Source organism: Doryrhamphus excisus, linkage group LG3 (genome assembly GCF_037039965.1).
Source record: "Doryrhamphus excisus strain RoL-2023G ecotype Guam linkage group LG3, RoL_Dexc_Guam_v1.1, whole genome shotgun sequence".
NCBI lineage: Eukaryota > Metazoa > Chordata > Actinopteri > Syngnathiformes > Syngnathidae > Doryrhamphus > Doryrhamphus excisus.
In genome coordinates this window covers 6,949,611-6,968,209 of record NC_136359.1, presented here as the reverse complement: position 1 = coordinate 6,968,209, position 18,599 = coordinate 6,949,611, and the positions used below count along the sequence as shown (strand labels likewise).

Here is an 18,599-nt window from a genome sequence, read left to right as displayed (position 1 = left end):
CATGAGGTTGTTTTTGCCTTTGTGTGTTGCTTTGTTCCGCCACTCTCTAATTTATTTATGATGGGGGGCAATAAATGTTTAAAAAATGTAAATCATCCTAAGGAGAGGCAGGGTAGGTAAAGAATGTGACAAGGCAAGAAGTAGAATGGAGGGTAAAGTGTGTGTGTGTGTGTTTGGGGGGGGGGGGGGGGTTCCCTGAAGCGTGTGTGTGTGTGATTACTTCACAGACATATTCCCTCTATTCCCTCCCACCTAGTTTCCCTCCCGCCTAGTCAGTCATCAACCCATGCTCAGCAAGTCGGCAGCACAGAAGTGTCGCTCTCCATGTGCACACACACACACACTTCCTTCGGTGACGAGCGGCGAGGAAAAGAGGAGTTCCGAAGAGAAGAGTCAGGTAAGACCTCTTCTGATATGGAGTAGGACGTCTGTGATGTGTACTGTTGCTTTAATTTATTTCAGACATGCATACTATGTTACATTATTCTTTCTCACATATACACTTACAATACAATACACTTACAATATCTATCATATATATACATATACATATACATATACATATACATATACATATACATATACATATACATATACATATACATATACATATACATATACATATACATATACATATACATATACATATACATATACATATACATATACATATACATATACATATACATATACACATATCTACATATATATATATATATTCATACATACACACATACACATACATGCACACACACAAAACCCTCATTACTACACATGTCTGAAAAGGAGCAGGAAGAAGCAAAACTTATTAAATCCTACCCCTTCTCCATGCCATAGCAGTTACCAATTCAATATGTGATTTGTATGATATGTCCACTTTCAACATACACATTGCAAATCTTCACATTTCAACTCAATCAATACCAAAGATGGACTTGTGGGCTGTCGACATGATTCCAACACACGTCTTCTGTGTGTTTTTGGCGACCAGAGGTGATGATGCAACTGCACGCTAATGGATGTGACTTCTGAACAAACTGAAGCCACATAGGCGGCCACAAGGTGGCAAAAGTGTCTTAGATGAGAACTCGTGTTTACAGAGCCATAGAACACGGTACTCCACGCGCCTCCAAAGATGGGTGAAAATGGTGTAAAATGGCCGCTCCCCTGAAGGATTCTCAAACTTACAGCTTTTACGTCTGTACATGATATCGATTTAGCGGCTTTCCTCCGCTCTCATAGGTGCCGCTTCATCAATAAATCACTCGCCCCACTAGGGGTTTGGGATTCGCGTGTTCAGTTCAAGAACACGGCAGATGCAGCGGACCTGTGTGGCCTGCGCGCTAACCACTCATCCGCCATGCAGCTAGTTATTTTAGTATGTATTTATTACACTTTTTTACTCAGTCATTTTTTACTGTAATTTATTTATTTATTATTTGTATTACACTTTTATTGAATTTATTTTGTCAATATTTCTTTGTTATTTTTTACACTTTAATATAAGTTATTTGCATTTGTATTTTTTGTATTTTTATTTAACACATTTTACACTTTTCTACTTGTTCACATAATTTTCTTTCACATTTTTCTTAAAGTAATTTTAATAAATTTATTTATTAAATTTTTATTTAAGTAATTTAATTTTATTCATTTTGTATAATTTATTTTACATTGTTATTTGAGTAGTTTCATTTGTATTCATTTTTTATTTTTTTCAGTTTTCTTAAAGTCATTTTCTTAAACATTTTTCTTTATTTTTCTTCATTTTTTTAAATTATTTTGACACTTGTCTTTAAGTCATTTTTATTTGGTTTTGTTATTTTTTTGTTACACTTTTTTTTCTTTTTCCACATTATTTTATTTTTTTACATTTGTATTAACGCCATTTTAATGTATTTATTTATTAAACTTTTATTACTCAGTTTTTATTGCTTTCTTATTTTTATACTTTTTTTATTGGTTTCATTTTTTATGAACTTTTACACTTTTGTCATTTTTATTTGTTCTTTTTTTTAACATTGCTGTCCCTCTTGTGCTCCTGCATGAGTGTGTGTGTGTGTGTTATAAGCTTCCCGCTGTCCCCCCCAAAGAGCTACCTTGGTTTGATCCGGCCGTTTTGGCTGCCAGGCCGTACCAACTGTGGCATCATCTGTGAGCCGGGCAGCCTCTCCTTCCCGCTTCCACTTCCTGTTTTTATTGACAAACATCTTTCCTCCCTTGGGTGTGCTGCCCAGGAGAGGGACTGGTCGCCGTGGAAAGCTCGGGCAAACACACCTGGGGGGTTGTGGGGGAGTGGGGTGGTGAAGGTAACCATCAGTGATGCTGTTTAGCGGCTTTAACCCAGAAAAACAGCCCCCGACCCCGATAATATGTGGGTGCGCTGGTCCGTGACGATATTGACCAGACACAACACACCCGCCCCCATCTGTCAGATGGCCCTGGTTCCAGGCGCAGACCCCCCCCCCACACACACAATTTGCACACAAGCGTGACACAAGTCCAGCACGCGACAGCGAATAAAAAAAACCATCGATGTCGTCTGGCGCCCCGAAGCTGGTGACCTTAGGACTTTGTCGTGTTTAACGACAAAGGTGTCGTGCTTACTGTGAGAAAGCACACACGTGTGCATGTGTGTGTGTGTGTGTGTGTGTGTGTGTGTGTGTGTGTGCAACGCTCCATTTTTTGTGCTTCATTCACACCCGGGAGTGGAGGGAGTTGGCGTAGTTTGGCTTTTGATGCGGTTGACCCAGATATTTGCAGCATGCATGCACTGGTTGCTAGGGCGAGGAGGGGAGGGGTCGGGTTCAGCAATGAGAGGGGTTTTCTGGAAAGTGGGGGTACTGGGGCACCGTGTTAGCTCGCTTCTACTCCTGAACCGACGCACATAAAAAAGTGCTATGATGTTGCCAAGACGTTATTGAACATTAAATGTCAACTTTCGGGCTTTAGGTACACAACTTTAGGGGACTGACAAGCACGTATGTGTCGAATTTGGGAACAATTGGTGAAACAAGATGGCAGCCATCAAGCAAGTTCATGTTCATCCATGGAATATGGAAACAAACGGTTCATAACTTGTGGACAATGACTTAGATAGCAAACATGTTTTGATGGCAGCCATCTTTTTCAACCGATCTCGCTCAAATTTGACACCTGTGTCCTTGTGAGTTGCCTAATCGGGTGTACCAAATTCCGTGGTGATTTGTCCAAGCACCCTCAAGTACTGAAGTGCTACATTAACATGAGCGACAAGCACATGAACCGTCCACAACCGGTGGCAGATATTACATCATCAAAGACGACAACATCACCACGCCCAGTGAGATGGGGTGCAGTGGAGAGGCAGGGCGTGCTCCCTGAAGATGCAATTATCTCTCCAGCACCGCAACCAGATGAGACTCCCGCTCCGCGGAGCCACAAAGCAACAGTGGCACTAATTAATAACAACTGGGCTGCTTCAGCGCAATGACGGCAGTAGCAACAGGAACAGGAAGTGCCAAGGATGCGTTAACATTAGCCTCGCCATCAGCCTGCCGATGTGGCTTCATTTTTCCGCCCTCCTTGTCATAGCCCGTCATAGCATGATAACCCTGTCCCAAAGGTTCAAGTGGAGTACCTTTTGGGGTAAAAAACTCAAAGCTTTTCTTCCTGTCACTCACGCACACACACCAGTGACAGCTAACAGCAGAGGTGTTTTGATGCTAATTTGAAGGTAATGGTGATCAAGTAATAAAATCTGAAAAACACCAAAAACATTTTTTTAGGTATTGCAATCAAGCAGTTAAAATTATTTTTTAAATATTGAATAATATTTTTTCTATTATCGCAATCTACTTGTGTTGACAGCATGATTGAAAAAAATGACAGCATAAAATTTTAAAAGTAAAAAAATTAAAATAAAAAATCTAAATGAAAGCAAAAAAGTTAGTTAGAGTTAGAAAAGTTAAACTTTTTGTCATTTTTTTTCTTAATTAATTAATGTTTTTTTTTAAATTTAACAGTCAATAAAATAATATTTCATCCAAAATATTAAAAACATTAAAAAAATAACGATGAACAAAGTGTAGTTCTACAAAGCAGTCAATATAAAAGATTCAAAATGTTTCAAATCCTAAAAACGTTAAATAAAAAATTAAAGCTGAAGTGTAAAAATGTAAAATTATAAAAAAATATATAAAATATACAATAAAAAAAAAATTAATTACCAATTAAAAAATGATAATCAACAAAAAATTACAGCTTTTTTTATTAGTGACTTGGAATTTCATGTATAAAATAATATAAATATATTTTCAAAATAGTGATTAATAAAGTGGAGTTATAGCCGACACATAAGATTAAAAATTTAAAAACGATATAACAAAAAAAAACAACTTTAACAAAACTAAAAACTGAGAAAATAATGAGCAACAAATTCGGGTCACCGAACATCGGCCGAGACTTGGGATATTCTTCCTTCATTGACATGACAATATAGTGATCAATATATTCGTAAATGGAAGCTGCTTGTCGCGTGTTGGGTGGTTTTAATTGTCTAATTGTTACGCTTGTAGGAATTTCATATTCCGTCAGGGGTGCTGACTAACTAACTGACGGAATATAACATCCAGAACTGCTGGATGATGATGATGATGATGATGATGATGATGATGATGATGATGATGATTTGCCCCAAGATAAAGGCCGGTGAAACCTGTAAGTTGCAGCCTTTGAGCAAGCAAAGAAGATCTTTGATCTTTGTCTTCCTTTGCCGCAGGTCACCTCGGTGGAGATTCTCCCTGCCGACATCTGGAAGGTCCACGAGTGTTGGGACAAAGCCTCCACCTGGAGCGGCCATGCTGTGGACGCTGTGGACGCTGCTCCTGGCTCTGCTGGCGCTCCTGCTACTGCAGGCTCAGCTGTCCGTTTGCCCCCCCGTCTGCTCCTCATCCTCCTACAGCGCCACGAGACAGCGGCTGCCGGGCGCCATTATCATCGGTGTGCGGAAAGGCGGCACCAGAGCCCTGCTGGAGATGCTCAACCTGCACCCGGATGTGGGAGTGGCAAAGACGGAGGTATCGGGAATATTTGCATGATTACCACAGATGAGCGTTTCAGCCTTTCATCCACACGCTGCTTTTTAAAAACGATGACATCAGCAAATCGTCACAGTCACAAGATGACGACAATGAAGATGATGGACTCATGCACGTGCACGTCTTTCCGCTCCCCGTCTGGATGCGACTATTTCATAATCTGGGAGAGTGTGGATGCAATTTTTTGTTAACCCGTGTTTTTCTCCAGGAGGTTTCCTACAGCCGCAGCTGTTAAAGCCAATGTCTTTTGACCTGCCGCTAACAGGGTTGATTTAACAGTCGTGCATTGGAGCCTTCACAGCATGCGTCTCTCCTGCAGGTGCATTACTTCAATGTGGAGGAGCACTACCGCCGAGGCCTGGCTTGGTATCAATCCAAGATGCCCTTCACCCTGCCCGGCCAGCTGACGGTGGAGAAGACGCCTGGCTACTTTGCAGCTCCACAAGTCCCCGCACGAGTCCGGACCATGAACCCCGCCGTCCGCTTGCTGCTCATCGTCCGCGACCCGGCCGAGAGGCTCATTTCCGACTACACCCAAGTCCTCCACAACCGCCTCACGCGCCACAAGGCCTACCAGCCTTTGGAGGAACTCCTGCTCCACAAGGGCCACATCGACTCAGGCTATAAGGCGCTACAAAGGAGCCTGTACCACCAGCACCTGGCCCGCTGGTTGGAGGTCTTCCCCAGGGAGCAGATCCACGTGGTGGACGGTGACGCGCTCATCCGAGACCCCTTCCCAGAGCTCAGAAAAGCCGAGACGTTCCTGGAGCTGCCGCCACGGATCAGCCCGGACAACTTCTACTACAACACCACCAAGGGCTTCTACTGCCTCGTATCTGCGGGACATGACAAGTGCCTGGACGAGTCCAAAGGTCGGCCGCACGCGCCCCTGAGTGCCCAGACATTTCTGAAGCTTTGTCACTACTTCAGGAAGCCCAACAAGATGTTCTTCGACATGGTGGGGAGATCGTTCTCCTGGTGCTAACAAGTTCAGGAAATCCACAATGGATGAAAGCGCTCAGGTAAAAATGGCCGACAGGAGCGACATGGCTTTGGATGTGTGTGAGGACGCGGCCAACACACACCGTTTCCACCCGTGCTGGTGCCTCTGCCGAGCCACACACAACTAGCACTTCTTCCACAGCGTCTGTAAAACACACGACATTGTGGGAAACAGACGCTGAGAGAACCCTTGAACGCACCATGAAGCCTTCAGCATTGCAACCTACTTTTGTTACAGTAGGGTGACTTATGGATGTCCTGTAAATATCTATTTTTAGACGCACCCAGTCTGTGTCCTTCAAGACTAATGTTTGCTTTGTGTGTGTTTTGTACATTTCTCAAATAAATGTGTTGGGAGACTTTTAGGTATCCTGTTATGCAAAAGTGACTTTTTAGTGATGTCCTCACAATAATATCATGATGGTGGATGAAGCACACGCATCTCATTAGCTTTAAAGCTACATACACTCAAAAACCAACCAAACCATGTGTTCCCAGTTGAGTTTACATGTTACATCCATCCACCCATTTCTATACCGCTTCATATGGACAAAACACTTCCAGTACACAACTTACTTACTTGATTGCAGAGGTAACACGGGCTTCATGGTGGAAACAGTTTAACCCAGGGAATGATTATTTGCATCTCCATTGTTTCCTATCGGACAAAGTACGCAGGGTTATCAGTGTGATAATAATATGGACGAAAATTGAGCTGGCCCGTACGGGGATCGAACCCGCGACCTTGGCGTTATTAGCACCACGCTCTAACCATCTGAGCTAACCGGCCACGCCGTACAGAGAGTGCTAAATCAAAGATCAGGTATAGTACTGGGACGAAGACAATCTTGAAGAAGAACAAGTGATGTGTACCCTGTATCTGAAAAGTTACCATTTGAGGGTTTTGTGGGTGATGTAAATGTACCACCGCTGCCGTCGAACGCCCGCCCCCTACTGGATTTTCACAGACATAACCAGCCAATAAGCAGCGCAGCACAGATCCTCTGCCAACTAATCGATTGCAGACGTTTTACTTTGACTGTCAAGGACCACTTACCTGTAATAGCAAATACTATTAATGAAATGTAGTTTTAAATATTAACATTCTCAAAGCAAATACTGCATCTGTAGTATTTTGCTGTTATTGGCATGAAACCATACTGCTGCTCACAGATGCTGACTTCTGCCCTTAGTCCAGCTTCAACTACTCTTTCCATAACTTCATGGTATGGCTCATTAGCTTTATACCTCTGGAGCTGAAAAGCACGTGGCTACAAAAATCAGACGTCATATTTAATCCCATATGATTTCATTTATGTGCTTTATTTACCATAGCATCAGCACAACCAGCCAACAGGGATGACTTGGCTTTCCACATTACTGTACATACTCCAATTCACGCTTCAATGAACCACCAGCCCCAGAAATCACCTGGTGCGCGCTACACAAAAGCAAAATAACCACCGCTTGTTAAATTAGGTTCACAAAAAAACATTGGCAGCTGTGGCTGCAGGCAACCTCTCTATGCATGATGTTTAACTCCACAAGATAACAGTAGCTGCAACTGAAGTATGATGAGCAATCAGCCTCCGGAACCATTTACTGCCTTTAATGCTGGCTGAGGAGCTTGTAGCTCACTGCTAATACAACATTGGTTCTTTAGTGTCCTCTGCTGTGATGCATTCCAGATTATAAAAATAGTTGCTTTAATTAGCTTATCAGGAAAATAAGCTAAGTTGGTTCCAAGGTGGATGTTGCATGTTGGATGTCAGCAGCAGCTCAGGGCTGTGATGGGAAAGATGTGGTCTTCATCCAATCTCGGATGCAGAGACAGTTTGGGAATTATAAAGCCTGGATAAACTCAGCTGCATAAGTGTCTTTAGCAAACACTGCAATGCGTTCTGGGAGTTGTAGTACATAAGCATCCATGTTTGTCAGCATCAGGACATCTTCTGGAAGATAAACAGCAGGTAGATGCTAGCCGCTTCCCACTCGGACCTGCTCAGCGTTCCCAGTCGCATTCCGGAAGCCATTCTGTTGCAGTGCTCCCGAGCGTGGCAGTACTCGTCTTCACCGACGGACTCCGGCCTCCCTCCGTCTTCGCAGGGGAACGTCTCCAGCGAGGACATCTTCATCATGAGGCTGCGGTGATGGCTGTGCTTGACCTTCTCCTCGAAGAATTGGGAGAACCTCTGCTTGGACACCAAGCGCATGCCGTAGTGCAGGGCCATGCGCTCCAGCAGGGGGAAGTAGACGAGGAACTCCGGGACGTTGACCACCTGCTCCAGGCTGAAGTGGTACTGGCAGCCGAAGAGCGGGTAGTCGCCTCTGGATTGGAAGGACACCTTGAAGATGTCGTTGCCAAAGGAGAGCGAGTCCGACGCCTCCAGGCGCTTCACCAGCTCGTAGGCATCCGGGGTGGTCCCGATGAAGAAGCCTCCGGGTTTGAGGCTCTCGCAGGCGTTCCTCAACATCATGTCAGCCTTGGCCTCACTCTCAAAGGAGTAGTGGTAGACAAATTGGCAGCTGCATATGTCGAACGTCTGATTGGGTCGGTCAAACTTCTCAGACAGGACCTCCTTGGTGCAGTCGGCGGTGATGAACTGAGCGCTGAAGATCTTCTCGCTGGCGTGGCTCTTCCTCCTCATGTCCTCGTAGCGACTCTGGCACTGCTCCACAGACACGCCGGCGATGTCGGCGCACACCAGGTGGCCGATGCCGCCCTTCCGCCACTTGAGCAGGTCCCCCCCTTTGCCGCAGCCCAGGTCCAACACGGACACGTGGCGATGCCCCCCCGCGCGCACCTTGTCCAGGGTCTCCCCGATGAGGACGCTCTTCACCCAGTTGTTGAAGTTCCTCATGAAGAAGATGCGACTGTTGCTGCGAGCGGCCAAGCCGACTTCCTGCAGCTGGTTGTAGTGGTTGGCCACGTTTGTGTTGTGGTCGACCGCCTGCTTGGTTTTCGCTGCGGGGGACTCGTCGTCTTCACCCCTCGTCCTCTTACTGTTGGGGGTTTTCATCGAAAGGGCTTCTTTTTCCTTTGTGGCGTCCATGTTCAAGGATTATTGTTTCTTTTACCCGAGGCGCATGCGCTTACTATTGCTTCCGGGTCAATAGATTTACTTCCGGTATTAGAAGCGTCTTCCCCAGTAACGACAAAATTATCGATACTATCCCACGAATACATTAATTGGGGATGTGTTTTTGTTATATGTTTTGTAATATATACTGACATATACATTTTAACTATATTTTGTTTCCGGTTAAAAAACACCTTTCGGTGTTAGACGCGACCCCCCACCCTCAAAAAACCTTGAAAACATGGGTGCTATCCCACTAAATCTATTTTCTAGAACTATTTTATACATTTGTAATAAGTATTTTCGTGTATATGTTTTCTTCAGTGGCTTCCATACTTTTTCGAGGCTTGGTTGGCAGAACGGATTCTACTTCCTGTACGCATTCTTTCATGGTTTAGCATTGTAATCTCCAATGAGAAAGGTATAACAATAACAAATTATGGATATTAAAATTAGATCGAATATAAAACGCCCACTAGTGGCAACTGAGCGTTCTTAAAACAAACAATTCTTCTGGATGTCTTCCAAACTTCCGGGTCCCAAGACGACGTTAGTCAGTGATGGCATGAAAAGGGTTTTTATTCAGACAAAATAGTGTTGTGAACACAGATTTTTTTAAAAGAAGAAATTGTTCCGATGTTCATTAGTAGAATGTCATGGAGTTAGATTCAAGTTTCCCACACACTCACAGACACACACTAGTTGAATCTCATCTAATCACTCACAGACACACACAACGTTTGAGTGTTAAGCCCTGCTGAGATTTTCAGAAAACGTAGCGATATGTCACGGACACGAGCACATTGAGGCCAAACATGCAGGGTTCCGTGCCACCAAATGTTCAAGTTTTTAAATACTTCTGCGCTCCACATACAAGTGCAGATGCATCTCACAATTTTTCAGATCAATGTCATTACAAAAAAAGGTAATACTTCTAACATTGTGCAGTTCAAAACACAACAAGAGGTGAAAAGCACCGTCGCACATTTAGCTGTTCAAAAATATTGTGCACTATCGTAAATAGCATCAATAACCACAAAACAAATTTCATAGATATATATATATATGTAAAATGCTTTTAACAAGTTTTCTTTTGAGTATAAAACATAAGCCAATCAAACAAATTCACTGTCGCCACTCTCAACACAAGTCAAGCATTCCAACAAGACACACAGTCATTAAGTGTTTTTTTTAAGTGGGGAAACAACACAAAGTCTAACAATCTTGGTTTGTCATCATAAAAATAATTATACAAAAAAAAAAACAAACAAACAAAGGTGACCCTCTTGTCTGATCAAAGCGCAAGCCCAGATGATGGAGGTCAAGGTAGCATCTAAACAGTCTTCTGTTGGCCCTTCTTCCCAATCAGGGACTTGTGGATGTGGGGGATGACACCTGAATGGACACACAGCCAAGAATCAACACATGTGAAATTGCATAGTAAAAGGTCCTCAATTACGCAAATATGTTTTTAAATGGTGTTCTAAGAGTCATATCTGTCCTTAGAACCATAACCATCATAACGTCATGAAGGACAAACCTCCTTCCCCGTGGACATACCGTCTCGCCCATATATATGCCGACCCATTTGTAAACAAACAAAAAGGTTAGGTTGTTGTATGCGATATATGCCATCTGCTGTGTAGGACGAGTTACGTCATTTCACAGCTTCACTCCATCACGGTTTCCCAAGCATACATTAATAAATAAATATTCCACTTCGTGGTTGAATACGGCATATTATCAGGCAAAAATATGCATATTTTTACATAGTAGTATTCTACGTTGGTCACTATGTGTCAGCAAATGTCTGGTGAGACAAGCACCTCCTTCTTAAAATTGTTGAAAATGCAGGCATAAAAAAAACCCACAATATGTGCTCACCTCCGCCAGCAATCGTGGCCTTGATAAGCGAGTCCAACTCTTCGTCGCCGCGGATGGCCAGCTGCAAGTGACGAGGAGTGATACGCTTCACCTTCAAGTCTTTGGATGCGTTGCCGGCCAACTCTAGCACCTGCAGCGACAAGAACACGACGCAAGGTAAAACAACGCACTCACACACCAAGTACAAACACACAACAGTCTCACACGCACTTCAGCAGTGAGGTACTCCAGTATGGCGGCACTGTACACAGCTGCTGTGGCTCCGACGCGACCGTGGCTGGTCGTGCGGGTCTTCAAGTGCCGGTGGATGCGGCCCACTGGGAACTGAAGGCCGGCCCTCTGTGAGCGAGACACCGCCTTGGCCTTAGCTTTGCCGCTGTCTTTTCCTGCCTTGCCCCCAGCCTTCAAATGACACAATATATCAATAACAAAGCACACACATACTGTACAGTTGTAGTGTTTCACATGTCATTGAATTAAATGACTTCAATGACTGAATTTGTGCAAAAATGAACCTAGTTCATGTTCTTTTGACTGAATTACATTAGGCGTTGCACAAAGTGTTGTGTTGTTAAACCCTCCAAAGTAGACTTTCATTTCACATTGCATTTACTTAAACACAAAAGACACCTCCAAATTAACTGCAAAAATGTGTTTTTAAAAAAGCATTCCAGCCCATACGTCTTTATCTTTAATCCTGTTTTAGACTGATTGTAACCCCAATCAACAAATTTAATGCAAAATCATTCAATGATCATGAACATATTCAAATATTGATATCGAGCAACATTGGCTCTGCTTTAACTTGGTATCGGATCGATACCAAAAGCTGCCGTATCGTCCTCCTCTAGTTGACACATTAGACGACAGGTTGCCACCTTCCCGCCAATCAAAACCAAAACAAACGCGCCATCAACACAAACTGTTGCATGTAGAAATAAACAAATTACATTGCAAGAAACAGTAAAAATACATTAAATGCAGAAATGAGCAAAAGGCTGCCAGTGCCCGCAGTCTGACAGTAAACAAACGTCATGTTGGAGTAAGTGAATAAATATGACAATAAACAGCAACTCTGTCTTTTTCCCGACGCCGTTTTAACACTACCATGGTTGTAGCGCTGTTTAGCAAAAGTAGCTCGTTAACTCGCCTTTTACCGTCTACACCAAAACACAATTTTGCTACCAAGCGAAGTCGTGTTTTAACATTAAACACAAACTCCCAACAATGATGTGTGACCATTAATGTATACCACTGTCAAAAACGATGTTATTATGAACAATACAGATACTTTTCATGCTACCGCTAATGCTAACACTTTGGCGCAATGACAGGCTGTGAATCAAAAAAGCACTTTCTCGTGCAAGGTCGATAGAACATATAGATAACCATACACGTTTGTTGCAATAGCAGGATACGCTCGCATACCATTTTCCGCCTCCTTATCTGACTGAAGCTGGACGTGAATATCTAATAATTTCGGTTTCCGACGGGCAAAGACACAATAAATCCCCTCGTAAAGTATTTTTCACGCCAGCCGCAGTAATAGCACAGGCATCCAATCTGATGATCCGTTGCTAATACTGAACATTGTTCTAGGCCAATCAGGGCACGGCTTGTAGCGATGACGCCCCCCCAACCCAACCCACTCCACTCCACCAACAGAAGCGTTAATCGCGCCTGCATTTTGCGCACGTAACCAACAAGTAGGCGGGATTTGTGTAGTGTCCTTCCAGGAGCACCCTTTCCCCAAAATGCACCAAATGCAATATACTGACATCGCCTTTGTGAACATGACGTCGACTTCACGTGTGACACTTAAATTCCTCGCACAAGTGACCACGTTTAGCTGTGAAAACTTCGCTAAACCTTCAAAACAAAAAGGTTCAAAATAACACTCAAACAGCTACAATACACATTTCTGTTTTCAAGTACAAATACGTTACGATTACGTCATCAAGAAGTTGTAATCTTTCACTTGATGGGCAGGGTTTTAGCCAATAGAAATGCAGGATTTTGAGAGTGGCATACGAGGCAGCTAATCATCACCAAACCTTTGGCATCCGGTTTCCTCCTTGCGTGAGCTAGGCTAGCAAAGGGGGTGCGAGTGGAAGCTACGCAGAGAAAGGGGCTGCTGGTGGCGAAGATGGCGGATGGGGATAGTGGAAGTGAGCGCGGTGGCAGCAGCAGCGGAGGGGGTGGCGGCGGCGGCGGCGGCGGTGGCGGCGGCTTCCAGCATTACCAGCGGGAGCCCGAGACCCAGGAGCTGGCCTCGAAACGGCTAGACATCCAGAACAAACGCTTCTACCTTGACGTGAAGCAGAACGCCAAAGGCCGGTTCATCAAGATCGCCGAGGTTGGCGCCGGAGGGTCGAAAAGTCGGCTGACCCTTTCCATGTCAGTGGCGGCGGAGTTCCGCGACTACCTCGGAGATTTCATCGAGCACTACGCCCAGTTGGGGCCTAGCACTCCGGAACAGATCGCCCAGTCATCGGGCGGCGATGACAGCGGGCCTCGGCGCGCCTTGAAGAGCGAGTTCCTGGTGCGGGAGAACCGAAAATACTACCTCGACCTGAAGGAGAACCAGCGAGGTCGCTTTCTCCGAATCCGCCAGACCGTCAACCGAGGCCCCGGCTTCGGTGTCGGCGTGGGTGGCATGCCCGGAACTGGCATGCATGCGGGACAGACCATCGCCTTGCCGGCCCAGGGCTTGATAGAGTTCCGCGACGCCTTGGCTAAGTTGATAGACGACTACGGCGGTGACGACGACGAGCTGGCCGGCGGCGGCGGAGGGGCGACGGGCTACAGCGAGCTCCCGGAGGGCACTTCCATCATGGTGGACTCGAAGCGCTTCTTCTTCGACGTGGGCTCCAACAAGTACGGCGTTTTCTTGCGGGTGAGCGAGGTGAAGCCCAGCTACCGGAACTCTATCACGATTCCCTTCAAGGCTTGGAGCAAGTTTGGGGGAGCGTTCAGCCGCTACGCCGAGGAGATGAAGGAGATCCAGGAGCGGCACCGGGACAAGGCGTTCGAGCGCCGGGCCGCGGAGGAGTCCGAGGGCGACGACGTGGACGACGACTGACGGCTTACTTACTTTTTCTTTTTCTTTTCGTTGGATTTATTTGTTGCTCAAGACGACCAGACGATGCAGAGCCGGGGAGATACAACAGGATCTGGAGTGCATGACTTGTTCAAAATGCGGAGTCAAATTAAGTATGTATGACTGAGAAATAAGTGTCTTTATAAAGAGTTGTTCTAAATACATAGATGGATGTTATAGATATGAGTGTGGATGCCCATTATATATATATATATATATATATATATATATATATATATATATATATACAAATACAGGTGCATCTCAATAAATCAGAATATCTTTGATTTCTGGAGTTCAGTTCCAACTGAGACCAATTAATGCTGGGGTGTCCAAAGTGCGGCCTGTGGAGCATTTGGGCAAAAATGCGTATTTTTGACGAGCCTGATATGATTTTTTCCAGGAGTAATCTGTACTTCGTCAAATAAGCTAAATGGGTCACAGAGTAAGAAAATGTGACTTGAAACAAGCTAAACGTTTTAAAATAAAGTAACTTTTCAAAGATATTCTCATTGAGATGCACCTGTAAGTCGATTGGTTCATTTGATAGCAGTACGGCAGACTTCCTGGTTGAGAGCCAATCAAAAGAGCTCTCCTGTCGGACGGCGTCAGGGGTGAAGCGCCCGCCTCTTCGGGCCAGGACCGGCCAACTGGAGGGTGTCAGGCTCCGGCAGGACATCCCCTGCTTTGGCCTCCAACACCAGGTGTTCGGTTGCAAGCACACGACCCGTCACACCTGTCCCTTCCCTCCCTCCCTCCTCCTTGGTGTGTGTGTGTGTGTGTGTGTGTGTGTGTGTGTGTGTGTGTGTGTCTCACCTTGAGGTGCTATTGTCTCAGGACTGGCAAGATCCAGCCACACTTTGGAGAAGAAGGTCCCATGGGTCAGGGCTTTGGGGCGGCGTCATTCGGGTCTTTCCAACCCGGGAACTCCTGAAGCCTGATTGGAAAACAAATGAGGTGCTTTGGGCAAACAAACACACAAAACACATAAATAGGGTGCAAAATAACTCGATGTATACTGGAAGAGATTTTAAAACCAATTATAGATAGACTTATTTTTCAAAAGAGATATATTGTTTCACATGAGACTTTTATTTAAAAAAAAAAAGTGGCTTATAAAAAAACACTACACTTGGTTCCTGCTTCTTACCTGTTTTTGTTTTCCTTCTAACGTTTTTCCTAAGAGCAGGGGTGTCCAACATGCAGCCGTCTCCATATTAATAAAACATACGAGTTGACATTGCAGTCATTTGCTGTCATGTCAAACATTCAAGCAGTCATGTTTGGACACCCCCGCCTGGAAGGAAATCTAAACCAACACTTTGTGTGTACAAATTGTGTTGGGTTATTTTTTTTAAGCGTCAAACAGTCGGCAGTACTTTGGTCACCTGACAGCATCAGCGCTTCTCCTTTTTCTGGCTTCCACGGGAAAACAAAAAGGCCAACCTTTTTGTTGACCCGGCAATTTTTTTTGCATGCCTTGTGCTCCTTTTTTGCTTTGAGTGCTGTATGATGGTATTTATTCTTATTTTGCAGAGTGTTTGAATTCTATACGGTGACAGAATTCTTAGGTTGTCTTCTAAGCTTGATGGTAAAGTTTAAACAATAAAAAATGCTCTTTGGGGGATTCGTGTCATTGTCCCGCTTCCTTTTTGGTGTTTGAAACCTCTCGTTGAATTTTACTCGACCCACAGCAAACAAATGCCATGTAAAAAAAATCATCTGGGAGCAATATTTCTCTACATATTTATATGTATATATATCTAAGTGTATATATACATATGTATGAGATGGAACACCACCCTCCTTCCTGTACTATGTTCTATGTGAAATGGCAGCTGTTTCAGTCAAGTGTGTTCTGCTGTGAAGTTCTTTTCAACCAAAATAAATTGTAATCATTTCAAAGGACGTGTGGTCTTTCCCTCATTCGAAGCAGACGTCCAACAATTAAAGGCTTGGCAATTGAAATATTTCACCGTGATTAATCACAGTTTTGTCTGTAGTCCATTTAGAATTAATCGCAGATAGATACGTTTTTATCCATGTAATGTAAAGGGCTGTCAATTTTGGCAATATATTATAAAATATAAATATATACTCATACTAAATCCCACATTTTTGCATGTTTAATGCGAGCAGTGATTTGTCCCCCTGTTTGACGGTCCTTGAACACACCTCGTAATGTTCTCCCGCACCGCAGATATCCAATCCACTCCAAACCACTTTATTTATATAGCACATTTTATAAACAGACTTTCCAAAGTGCTGCACAGACTAGTAAAATAAAAAGTAAAAATAAAATACAATAAATAAAGGCACAAATTGAATTTAATCTAAAACTAAAAGATCAAATAAGAAATAAGAGTGAAATCGATATTCATTCACTCTCATTTTCTACCGCTTTTTCCTCATGAGGGTCGCGGGGGTGCTGGAGTCTATCCCAGCTGTCTTTGGGCGAGAGGCGGGGTACACCCTGGACTGGTGGCCAGCCAATCACAGGGCACATATAGACAAACAACCATTCACACTCACATTCATACCTATGGACAATTTGGAGTCGCCAATTAACCTAGCATGTTTTTGGAATGTGGGAGGAAACCGGAGTACCCGGAGAAAACCCACGCATGCACGGGGAGAACATGCAAACTCCACACAGAGATGGCCGGGGATGGAATTGAACCCTGGTTTCCTAGCTGTGAGGTCTGCGCGCTAACCATTCAACCGCCGTGCTGCCCCAGATCCAAAGCAATAAAAATTAAAAGCAATTAAAATAAAGAGAAAGAACTAAAAGACACAGGACCATACGACTCACTCCGAGTTAAAAGCCAGAAAATAAAAGTGGGTTTTAAGACGAGACTTAAAGCTTTTGATGTTGGGGGCCTTTTTTACTTGGGAGGGGAGAGAGTTCCATAGCTTGGGGCCAACCACAGAAAAGGCTCGGTCCCCCGTGGTCTTAAGTCTCGTCTTGGGAACCACAAGTTGGAGCTGGCCCTCGGACCTCAGTGACCGCGCTGGAGAGTAAACTTGGATGAGGTCCGAGATGTATTTGGGGGCCAGCCCATTCAACGTTTTTATATGCATAAAAACAAACAATAAAATCTTAAAATCAATCCTAAAGCGAACAGGCAACCAATACAGGGAGGCCAAAATTGGGGTGATGTGCTCCCACTTTTTGGTTCCTGTTAAAAGCCGTGCCGCAGAGTTCTGGACTAACTGTAAACGGGAGAGAGACTTTTGGCTAATTCCAGAGTAAAGTGCATTACAGTAGTCCAGACGTGATGAAATAAAAGCGTGCATGACTTGCTCAAAGTGTCGCAAAGATAAAAAAAGATGTAATTTTAGATAAAAGATGATAAAAACAGGATTTTATAACTGCATTCATTTGTTTATTGAGTTTAAAATCACTGTCTATTATGACGTCAAGGCTGGTGGCTGAGGGACTAATGTTGTTTTGGAGGGGGCCCAAGTTTATAGGGGGGCCTTTATAGTTGAGGAGGATAGCTTCGGTCTTCTCCTCATTAAGCCTTTAAAAGTTGTGGGCCAGCCAAGCCTTGACATCCCTTAAGCACTCGAGAAGGGGTCTCAGGGGGGCATGGTCATTTTTTGCAAGTGGCAAGTACAGCTGGCAGTCGTCCACATACAGGTGATAGGAGATGCCATGCTTTTTAAGTAATGTACCAAGTGGGTCCAGGGAGAGGGCAAATAAAATGGGCCCAATAATTGATCCTTGCGGGACTCCACAGTAGCAGTGGAGGAGTAAGATCCCCCAAGTCCCACGGCAAGGCATCTCCCTGACAGGTACGACCTAAACCACTCAAGGGCAGACCCCCTGACACCCACACAGTTCTCCAGGCGAGATAAAAGAATGGTATGGTCCACTGTGTCAAAAGCAGCAGTCAGGTCTAAAGGCACTAAATTGGCTGAACCACCAGAGTCAGTTATTAAAAATAGGTCGTTAAAAAACGTTTAAAAGTGCAGACTCAGGCCCTGTAACCTGACTGGAAAATGTCTAAAATCCCATTCTCATCTAAAAAAGGTTGCATCTGTGCAAGAACCCTTCTTTCTAAAATCTTTGAGATAAAAGGTAGTTTAGAGATTGGCCGATAATTTGATAAGATTGAAGGATCCAGACTAGTTTTTTTAAGCAAAGGTTCAACAGTAGCCTTTTTATAGAAGTATGACACGGTACCGGCGGCATGGCGGTCTAGTGGTTAGGGCGCAAACCTCACAGCTAGGAGACCAGGGTTCAATTCCACCCTCGGCCATCTCTGTGTGGAGTTTGCATGTTCTCCCTGTGCATGCGTGGGTTTTCTCCGGGTTTTCTCCAAATTGAATGGTTGTTTGTCTATATGTGCCCTGTGATTGGCTGGCGACCGCTCCGTGGTGTACCCCGCCTCTCGCCCGAAGACAGCTGGGATAGGCTCCAGCACCCCCGCAAACCTCATGAGGAAAAAG

General features: G+C 44.4%; 4 protein-coding genes and 1 non-coding gene across 5 annotated transcripts; 2 read left to right on the top strand and 3 right to left on the bottom strand.

The window, feature by feature from the left end:
• Window positions 1–282: 282 nt before the first annotated feature.
• On the top strand, window positions 283–6,303 carry hs3st1l2 (heparan sulfate (glucosamine) 3-O-sulfotransferase 1-like 2). The gene is made up of 3 exons (XM_058071907.2): window positions 283–397; window positions 4,760–5,057; window positions 5,398–6,303. Exons 2-3 carry the CDS (start codon window positions 4,839–4,841, stop codon window positions 6,061–6,063), a joined length of 885 nt encoding a protein of 294 aa, XP_057927890.2. The 5' UTR covers window positions 283–397; window positions 4,760–4,838; the 3' UTR covers window positions 6,064–6,303.
• Window positions 6,304–6,796: 493 nt separating this feature from the next.
• On the bottom strand, window positions 6,797–6,870 carry trnai-aau (transfer RNA isoleucine (anticodon AAU)). Its single transcript has one exon. It is a non-coding gene; the product is annotated as a tRNA-Ile (tRNA).
• Window positions 6,871–7,387: 517 nt separating this feature from the next.
• Window positions 7,388–9,212, bottom strand: rnmt (RNA (guanine-7-) methyltransferase). Its single transcript, XM_058071904.2, has one exon. The coding sequence runs from the start codon at window positions 9,131–9,133 to the stop codon at window positions 8,021–8,023; it is 1,113 nt and encodes a 370-aa protein (XP_057927887.2). The 5' UTR covers window positions 9,134–9,212; the 3' UTR covers window positions 7,388–8,020.
• Window positions 9,213–9,983: 771 nt separating this feature from the next.
• Window positions 9,984–12,627, bottom strand: LOC131128755 (histone H2A.V). Its single transcript, XM_058071914.2, has 4 exons — window positions 12,473–12,627; window positions 11,255–11,446; window positions 11,045–11,174; window positions 9,984–10,555 (listed from the first exon to the last, which is right to left on the bottom strand). The coding sequence occupies exons 1-4, from the start codon at window positions 12,473–12,475 to the stop codon at window positions 10,494–10,496; spliced, it is 387 nt and encodes a 128-aa protein (XP_057927897.1). The 5' UTR covers window positions 12,476–12,627; the 3' UTR covers window positions 9,984–10,493.
• Window positions 12,628–12,853: 226 nt separating this feature from the next.
• LOC131128752 (transcriptional regulator protein Pur-beta) lies at window positions 12,854–16,061 on the top strand. Its single transcript, XM_058071910.2, has one exon. The coding sequence runs from the start codon at window positions 13,191–13,193 to the stop codon at window positions 14,124–14,126; it is 936 nt and encodes a 311-aa protein (XP_057927893.1). The 5' UTR covers window positions 12,854–13,190; the 3' UTR covers window positions 14,127–16,061.
• Window positions 16,062–18,599: the final 2,538 nt, after the last annotated feature.